The sequence below is a fragment of the Vespa crabro genome, chromosome 18 (assembly GCF_910589235.1).
Source record: "Vespa crabro chromosome 18, iyVesCrab1.2, whole genome shotgun sequence".
NCBI lineage: Eukaryota > Metazoa > Arthropoda > Insecta > Hymenoptera > Vespidae > Vespa > Vespa crabro.
The window spans coordinates 3,605,576-3,614,898 of NC_060972.1; the positions used below are offsets into that span (position 1 = coordinate 3,605,576).

The window sequence follows — 9,323 nt, forward strand, 5'->3', positions numbered from 1 at the left end:
GATGAGGAACACGAAGTAGGCGGCTCTCGGTGTTTACCATGAACTCTCTCGCGATTAGCGCATTTAGCGGCTGGTATCAACTGACCGCATAATCATCGTGGTATGAACTGGAATAATGCTTACCGCAAGAGAAAAAGAGAAAGAGAGAAAGAGAGAGAGAGAGAGAGAGAGGTTCCTCTTTTCCCTTTCTCTCTTTCTCTCTCTCTCTCTCTCTTTCTCTCTTTCTCTCTCTCTTTCTCTCTCTCCCATACACATGTTCTCTCGACTAAACGAATTAGTGGTGCATGCAACGATCATTTTCTTTTTTGCTTTTTCGTTTGAACGCAGGCGCACCGAGACACTTTCCGATGTTCATGGCTGGTAGGTACGTTGCCCCATGTACTTATCGATTTGCACACGGTGTCCCACACTTTGATGTTAAATAGCCTCGACCTCGCTTAATTAGCTTATTGCTGAAATTAGAAATTTACTTGTGTTTCCGTTTTCCTTCGATGTCAAATGATCTTTCTTCTAAATGATAAATTTATGATAATATTATTAATAAAATTGTTTGTCCAATTGACAAAACGATTTAATTAATCTTTTATAAGAATTAAAAAATAATCTAATCGTTAAGATATGACATTTAATTTTCAATCTTCTTTATCCTACTTTCTAAACGATTCGATTATCAGAAAGGAATACACGACTTGTTTGGAATTACTCGACCTTAAATCTCTGGATAGTCAGGTTCACGCTGTGGACGTGTTAACGAGCACGTTGTCGCAGATAAAATCGAACAAGGTCTCGTGAGCATTCATGAATTATAATTGCTCTGTAATTAATGGGAAGTACGATATTGACAGGTGGTCCAGGCACGTCCCTCTTTCAGCCGTGTCCGGTGTTACGCAGCATTCCCTCTCCTCGAACATTTGATCACCACCATGGATGATTTTTTCGAGACTTAATTATCCCAAGTGTTGTTCGCGTAATTATCGTTACCTGGTCGATCGATCTCTTAAATAATATCAATAAAATGATTTCCAATAAAATAAAATGATAGCAAGTAGATTTAACGATTCTTCTCTTCTTTTTCTTCATCTTCTTCGTCTACTTCTTTTTCTTCTTCTTTTTCTTCTTCTTACAATCATTGTCTCGAACATATTGATTAAGGGACTTTCTGGTAACACTTATTCTCTTATTAATTTTATAATTTGCGTATTACAAGGTACATCGAATAATAATGCGGCCTTCAACGCATGAAATACAAAAATCATGAGTATCGTGATCTTGGGCTATTTCATTTAGTTGGAATTAGATATCGGACTTATTTATAAATCACACTAAGGGTTAGCTTACAGAATCAGAGAAAGTTAATATTAGAAGTGAAATACGTTCTAACTATAAAGTTTTCCTGTTGAAGTTTTTTTTCTATTTTTTTTTTTTTTCTATTTTTTTTTCTTTTTTTTTCTTATTTTTTTTTTCTTTTTTTTTTCTTTTTTTTTTTCTTTTTGATCGGATTTTTCGTCAATGCACTACATCATCGACACGTTGATACATCTACAAAGTTTTCTACATACTTAATTCTTAGATTAGACACACACAGAACCTAATTCGGCTTTTAATCTTAAAGAGCGAAGGGACTTTGGCATGGAAAAGATTTATTCCCTTAAGTGTATAATTTTTTTTTCTTTTCTCTTTTTCTTTTTTTTTTCCTTCTTATTTTCTCTCTTTTCTTCTTCTTTTTTTTTCAAACTTCTTTCCTCGTTGAAAAAAAAAAAGCGCGACACGCGTTACAATGCGTGCCGACGAGGGACGACGATTACAGCTAATATCGTATATTGTGTGAGTGTGTATACATCGCCTAAAATTCGATTGATATCGGTAAATGACTTAATAAATTCCGTTAATATCACAACACTTGAAACTTCATCACTTGATCTCGTAAATATCGAGGTTACCCTTGCGCCTTCTCGAAGCCGACCAACTACTTTTCGTATGATCGTACGATTCTATCGAACGTTTCACATTCTCTCGATATTCATCCTCGTAAGCATTGAGATACAAGTTCTTTAAGAAGATTTGATTATCTAGCTCGGAGGCTTTGAGAAATCTCTTGGCACGGCTTTGCTGTTGTGCTTCCAGTTCGTTCAGAGTAAATCCCGAAGCGTTGAGTCCATCCGCATCCTTGAAATTTTCTTCCTCTTTGATCTTCGATCCCATTTGAAGATTAGATGACACCTTCAAAGAAAGAAGCTTCCTTTTTTGACGAGTAACATTAGTATCTTCCGAAGCATTTCTAATACGTTTGCTACGATGCTTTGGTGCACCTTCCTTAATTGGAATCTCATTGTTCAAGACCAAATTGTCTTTGGTGGACGTCGTCGACGTTCCATTTTCATTAAAATCGATATCCGACGTTGGCACAAGGAACGTCGTTGTTTCCGTCATCGAGATTTCCTCCGTCGTATTTAATTTATTTTCTATGATATGTTTGAAAAATGCATACATCTCGCCAACAGTGAACGCAGTACCATTTCTCACGGTGAACTTATCGATCTTCATTTTTTTAATTAATTCCTCAGTGGCGTTACGCGCCTCTAACATGGACAATTTTTCGGACACGTAACTGTTTACAAAATCGTAAAAACCTTTGTAATAATTCTTCTTGCGTTTTTTCTTATCCTTGGATTTTTTATTCTTCTCACCGTGAGATTGGCCGCTCTTCTTTCTGGACTCCTTGCGATTCTGTTTCTCGTTCCATCTCATGGATTTATTATAAAATCTCATAATTCTTTCGAATTCTCTCTTCAGTCTTATAAACTCTCTTTGATTTCTTATTTCGAAAACAGACCGACCCCTGCCCGATCCATTTTTCCTTGATTCGGTCAAATCAACGTGAAAGAAATTTTTACTCATGGCATTTAATAATTCGTGCATACTGCCATTGGTATTATTTTTTGGTTGTCTTGCATCCATGCGTTCTAATTTCTTATAAACCATTCTTAAGAAATCGACGATCTTTTCGTCACGATTCCAAGTACCATTACCGTGGTTGGAATGTTTCTTCCATTGCAAGGACATAGTAGTCGAATTTGTGCCGTCGTCATTTTCTTTCGAGGATCCATTGAAACCAGCAGGACGTTTCTCGTGATCACGCGCTTTGATCGATTCCAAATGTAGTAACTTCTTACCGACCTTCCTGAAAAACTCGATAAATTTCCTGCAAGAGATCAGAAAAAAAAAGAAAAAAAAGAAAAAAAAACAAAAAAAAAAAAAGAAAAAGAAAAATATTTGATATTCAATATCGATGCTTTAAATAGGCAAATATTCTCTTGATGATCTTACTTGTAATTAGCCGCAATGTCTTCCTCAGTGGCATCGGTTATCGACCTTCGACGTCTACTCCATCTCAGTCTAGGATGCTGACCCGGAATACATTTGGGTAATTCTTTAGGACTCCAATTTCCACCGATACAAGTAGCACCGTTAGGTCCTTCATCGAGTACATAACCCTTGTCACAGTCGTACATGATCTGTTTGTTGTTAACAACCTTCCTGACGTATGGCCGATAATCGTAAACACCCATGTTGCCAACCAGAAAGACTTTGCCATTTTCAATGAAACCAGGAAACGGGCAAAATACTTGAACGCAATGAGGTATGTCACCAGTCCAATTGCCATATTGACATTCCACGGATATAGAAGCATTTAATGGACCACCTCCGACTAATTCAAAACCATCCTTACACTTGAAAACAGCTTTCATACCATGATCCGTTTTAGGAGCTATGACCATTCCATTTTTCGGCGTTTTTGGCATTCGCTTGCATCTGGCAGGTGAACAACTCGGTACTATCGACCAAGTACCATTATTGCAAACTACTGGTGTACTGTTTGCTGCGAATTCATAATTTTTCACACAAGATACCAATAATCTCTCGCCGTGTTCTACGACGGTAACATTATTTATATGATCCTTCTCGTGACTAGCCACAGTTATATGTCCATTTTCAATTTGGGGTACAACGCAGGGAGCCAAACACTGGGGCAAAGGATAACGCCACTTACCGTCTATTTGACAAACGGAAGAAGCATTACCTTCGAGTTTCATATGATCGTTGCAACGAAAGATTATGCTAGCACCTAATCCAGTACCTGTCAACATCCGATGTATTCTCCCTTAATTATTACGATAATAAAAATATAATCGTCGAATTTTGTTTTTATTTAAAGATAGATAGATCGAATGGTCCAACGAACATTTGTGTTATCATGAGATGCACGGTTCAACGAGGAAGAAACGCTTTAACCGAGCGTATGGATATAACGTAGCATATGTGTATGGTAGTGGATATATTCGACTCACCTGCTTCGATATTTTCTATCCAACCGTTATAAAGAACCCCCGGCGAACCGCAATTAATCTCTTGACAGGTGGGCGTTTTTCCTGCCCATTTTCTATCTGCTCCGCAACGTCTGGTCGCCGCTCCCACAACCGTATAACCGTATTTGCACTCATAAGAGACTATGGAGTTATAAGCGTAGGAAGTATAGACAGCTTTTCCATTCTCAGGATTTTCTGGTTTAGGACATTGTACGGAAGTTACCTATAAAAGTCATAATTGTTTCTTTTTTTTTCTTTCTTTCATTTTTTTTTGTTTTTTTGTTTGTTTTGTTTTTTTGTTCTTTTCGTCGGAATACCCAAGAACAATCGAATAAACTTTAATCCTTATCACTTGAAATTTGTTTTCTTTGTTTTATTTTTGCCATGGCTTTTTATTGCTTGATGTGTTTGATATTTGTCTTGGCCAATTGTATACAAACATTTTTATTTATTAGCGAATAATTTAAAAATTATTTAAAAGACAAAAGGATAATAAAAAGAATTATCTCTCTTTAGCAAATTAAAATTCACAAAATTCCTTTTAACATGACTATAGAATATTCTTCAAGTGATAAGGGTTAATAAGAGACGAACGAACGTTCGTATCTCTTACTTGAACGCATTGCGGTGACTCTTTAGGCATCCATGTACCATCCGCCAAACAGATCTTTTCAGCTCGACCAATCAATTCGTATTCGTTCGCACAGTGATAGGACACGCGACAATCGTACGTGTAACATTCACCTTAAGAAAACATGTATGGACAAACAATTATCTAAGTTTGAAGTGTATAACAGTGAGTTAGTCAAAAATTAGATGGGCAAGGAATTTTTTTTTATCAAATCAAAATAAAAGTAATGAATGGACATAGAAAAATGTTTAAAAGTTGTTTACATGATCAATTAATTTTGTTTTTTTTTTTTTTTTTTTTTTTTTTTTCGAACAAACTAAACCAATCAAACAATTTTGACGCATCCTATTCATTCCAGAAATATATATTCGTAGAATTTAAAAAATGTCTACGATATTTCATTCGAAATGAAAACGTATGAAGATAAAACGTACCAGCGTGCCATCCATTAGCGATGTCCGCCGGTGAACCACAATTTTGTGGTTCGCAGGTAATATCAGGACCGAACCAACTAGCGATACCATTCATCATAAGACATTTAGACTTTCGTGCACCTGTGGTGACATATCCATGATTACAATAATATTGGACCATACTGTCTAGATCATAAGTCGTTTGTTCGAGCAACGCATTGTGACGTGCATTTTTTATTTTGGGCGGCTGCGAGCAGAAGGAATTCTGATCCTTCTTACAGGACGGCGTAGTACCGGTCCAATGTCCATCGGCACGGCAAGTTCTTTCAGACAAGCCGACGGTGAAGTAATCTGGTTCGCAAGCATAATTTGCCCGATCACCGAAAAATCGTCCAGTGACTGTCACCGCTCCATGTTCGATTTCAGTCAAAGGTGGACACTCTCTTTCGGGTTTGATACAGGACATACCACAGGCACCGTCGCATCTACATTTCTTCTTCTTACTTTTGCAATCTTCATCGGTAGAACATTTCCTCAGGCACTTCTGTCCCAAGAGATCAGCTTGATCCTGATCCCGTGGGCACATAGCGGACGGTGAATTCCTTGGATTCTTATATATACGACCATCGTCATCGATCTCAGGTTTCGGATGATAACTTTCATTATCGTCATCGTCATCGTCATCGTCATCGTCATCCTCGTCGTCGTCCCAATCGTCGTCGTCTTCGTCCGTCGCCTCAACAGCCGTTGCCTGTTGACTTCTTAGCTTCGATTCCGAGGCTAAAAATTGCACGCAGAGAAATAACAAGAGAACTATAGCGCTTGGCTTCATACTTATTTCTTTAATCTTTCGCTAACAAGCAAAGAGAATGAATGGCCCTCGGTCGTACACTTAGACGCGATCAAAAAAGAACGGAACGAACGACTTGATCGGATCTTCTCTACCCTTTGACAACGTTATTCCTCACATGACAATCTCTTAATCAATTATCTTTCACTCCAAGACCAAATTTAAGCTCGATGACGCGACGATTCCTATGGTTGCACGACCAGCTCGGTCCATCGACGTCGACGTTCCGCGTCAGACGCGTTCGAGTTCAAACAGTCAACGATAGATTTCAAGCTCCCGCGCAACTCGAAGACACCAAGGACGCTCGTCGATTCTCTCACGAGCACGACTATTAATCGAGTCTGCCTCTGTTCGCCGTCCGAGAGGATTAGAACGCTTGCCCGGTCTCCTCTCTCTCTCTCTCTCTCTGTCTCTCTCTGTCTCTGTCTCTCTCTCTCTCTCTCTCTCTCTCTCTCTCTCTCTCTCTCTCTCTCTCTCCTATTCCCCTTTTTTGCTTTATTGCGCGAGAACTGCGCTCCTGTGCTGTGCCGGGAATTCACGAATATTCGCGCATCTCGCCACGCGCATCCTGCCTGTTCAATACATCTCCCACGCTTCCTACAGCTTCCAGCAGATGGCGAGATAGAAGTACGCAACGAAGGGGTGGAAAACAACCCCCTAAGCGACTACTAGCTTCTGCTTGTTGGTCGTCTTTCGAACGAGAGAGATCACCCGAGAGACGACTGGATTGTTACGAGATAACTAACGTTGTATAAACTTATAAAAGTGGCCAATGTTTTATAAAATACTTATGAAAAGTAATAGCATTTCTTTTTTTCTTTTCCTTACGGTTAATAAATTATCTTTAATATTTATTACGAAACGAATTATATTAACGTCAATGAAGTTTCGTTTCATGAGTTTTAAATTCAATCTTGTTACGAAAGAAGATCTCGATCAAAATTGATATACATTGATATATATATATATATATATATATATATATATATATCGTATATATCTTACGTTTTGTAAGATTCATTCAAGAGGCTAACACTTTTGAGATTTTTCAATCTACCAAGAGAGTACGAATGAAAAATTTATATGTTAAACTTGCGTGGGTGCGAGACGAGTAGATCGGTTTTCATCTGGCAAAAAAAAAAAAAGAAAAAAAAAGAAGAAGAAAAAAAGAAAAAAAGAAAAAGGTAAAAGTCGATCTTGTTAGCCGACATACTACGATCGTAATCGTCCGATTTCGAAGTTAACCCGGCGTGTCGTTAGTGTAAGCTCGTGTTAGCTATTGTCTTGATAACGATCGTAATCAATCGGTGTGCAGTCGTTGCTTGCTTCGTTGTCGATGTATCGCCAAGGTACGCCGTAGGTGATCCGCCACGGAGCCAATCTCCTGTATCAGCTTCATCGTTCCATCGCCGTCCACCTTCGAGATGTCTTCATTTGTCTTATTCAAATGAGATCCCGTGAGACGGTCTTTAAGCGGCTTAACGGAATAAAGGCTTTGAGATTGTAGATGAAAGATCGAACGAAGACTTTGCAATATTGATCAAACTTTGTCCTCCTCCTTTTGTTATTATATTTTAATATATAAATATATCATTAAAATTAAATATTCTTTGTTGAATCCTTATTGTGCGTATGATTTCTAGGAGAGGAACGTCTAAATACCTTAAGGCTAAACGTTTGTATCTTGGAAGGTAAGCTGAAACCGGTAGCATTTGCAATTAATAATAATTTATTGCACGACGGTAGAATGGCCGACAGCTTTCTCGAGTAAACTCGTATGCTTCGTGATGGCGCTTCTTCGCCTTTGGGCAGATTTTCTTTCTCCCGGTAAAAGGGAACGGTTCCAAGAAGTCATACTCTGTCAGAGCCGCTTCTCCGTTTGGTCGCTCGAGTCGTACCGGATTGACAGAGTGGCAGTAACTCGGTAGCTGAAAATGGGAGTGGCTGGAAGACAAGAGGACAACTCGTCCGGCGACATCCCCGTGGCGCCTCGTCGCGGTTCCTCGTGCGACTCTACGTAGCAGAGGTTCTCAAAAATATTTCCTTTTCAAAATTTCATCAATTTATATTGTCCCCATTGTTTTCGCATCATAAAGTTTCTTTCAATTTGTCTAAGTAAAGATCGTACTTCATTGACTATTGGAAGGACTCCAAAAAATTTGTCAAAAACTTTGTCCAATCTGAATATCATTCTTCGAAGATCTATAATAATCCTGTTAAACCTAACGATAATGATAATTGGATGTTGGCAAATGAGTAAACAGAAGTTTCGTAAGTTTACGGACTTGAGAGACTCTGTTTATCAGAGTTTCGTCTGAATGAGGGATGTCCCGTTTGTCTCTTGGTGGGCGGTATACTCGTCTGGAGTTGAAAAGACGACGAGGTTGTGGTGTCATTTTACACTGCAACGTGCCTACGTTGGTTTGGGGGTGCGGCACCATCTTTTCTTTAATTTACTTTATACCGCAAAAGGGAAAGGAATGGAACGCGAAACATATATATATATATATATATACTTAAAAAATTGAGATTTCACTTTAATGTATACTCAATTATTACAATATCATAATATTATTATTGAATCATTCGATTAATACAATTTATAAATATCTATTTGAATAGTTTATCTACTTGAATCAATCCAAGTAAAAGTATACGCGAAAATAATTCTTGGATTATATCAGGCTCTGCGAATCTGTTTCAATTTTATATCAATTAAAGTAGGACACCGTATGTTTGATCGAAGAAGCTCGTTTACATGAATTTGTTTTTTCCCATGGTTGGTGTTCACAAAGAAAGAATAGCCTATGCGAGTTTCTACCCATGCTGTACCTCGTTATACGACCATTATCGCTCAGTCTCGCGAATCCATTATTCTCTCTTCGGTTCTTGATGGTCTTCTCCGCGTGCACCGGGTCGCACACCGTCCACATGACGCGGCAAGATTATAGTTACGCTCCTCCGCATTCGTACAACGAGTATAGAACGGCAGAAGGATGGATCGGCATCCACTTGCTGCTTGGTAATACCGCCTGGTATCTTCCATGCTCGATCAAACGAGC

The 9,323-nt window shown here is 38.5% G+C and overlaps 1 protein-coding gene across 1 annotated transcript; it reads right to left on the reverse strand.

The window, feature by feature from the left end:
* Nucleotides 1-549: 549 nt before the first annotated feature.
* LOC124430309 lies at nucleotides 550-6,679 on the reverse strand. The gene is made up of 5 exons (XM_046976661.1): nucleotides 5,433-6,679; nucleotides 4,981-5,111; nucleotides 4,350-4,590; nucleotides 3,328-4,138; nucleotides 550-3,202 (listed from the first exon to the last, which is right to left on the reverse strand). Exons 1-5 carry the CDS (start codon nucleotides 6,241-6,243, stop codon nucleotides 1,912-1,914), a joined length of 3,285 nt encoding a protein of 1,094 aa, XP_046832617.1. The 5' UTR covers nucleotides 6,244-6,679; the 3' UTR covers nucleotides 550-1,911.
* Between the last annotated feature and the right edge of the window lie 2,644 nt (nucleotides 6,680-9,323).

Coding starts and splice junctions, on each gene's coding strand:
- LOC124430309 (XM_046976661.1), bottom strand. CDS start 6,243: ATGAAGCCAAGCGCTATAGTTCTCTTGTTATTTCTCTGCGTGCAATTT. Junction 5,112..5,432: donor CGCTAATGGATGGCACGCTG/GTACGTTTTATC, acceptor TGTTTTCTTAAG/GTGAATGTTACACGTACGAT. Junction 3,203..3,327: donor GACATTGCGGCTAATTACAA/GTAAGATCATCA, acceptor GATCTCTTGCAG/GAAATTTATCGAGTTTTTCA.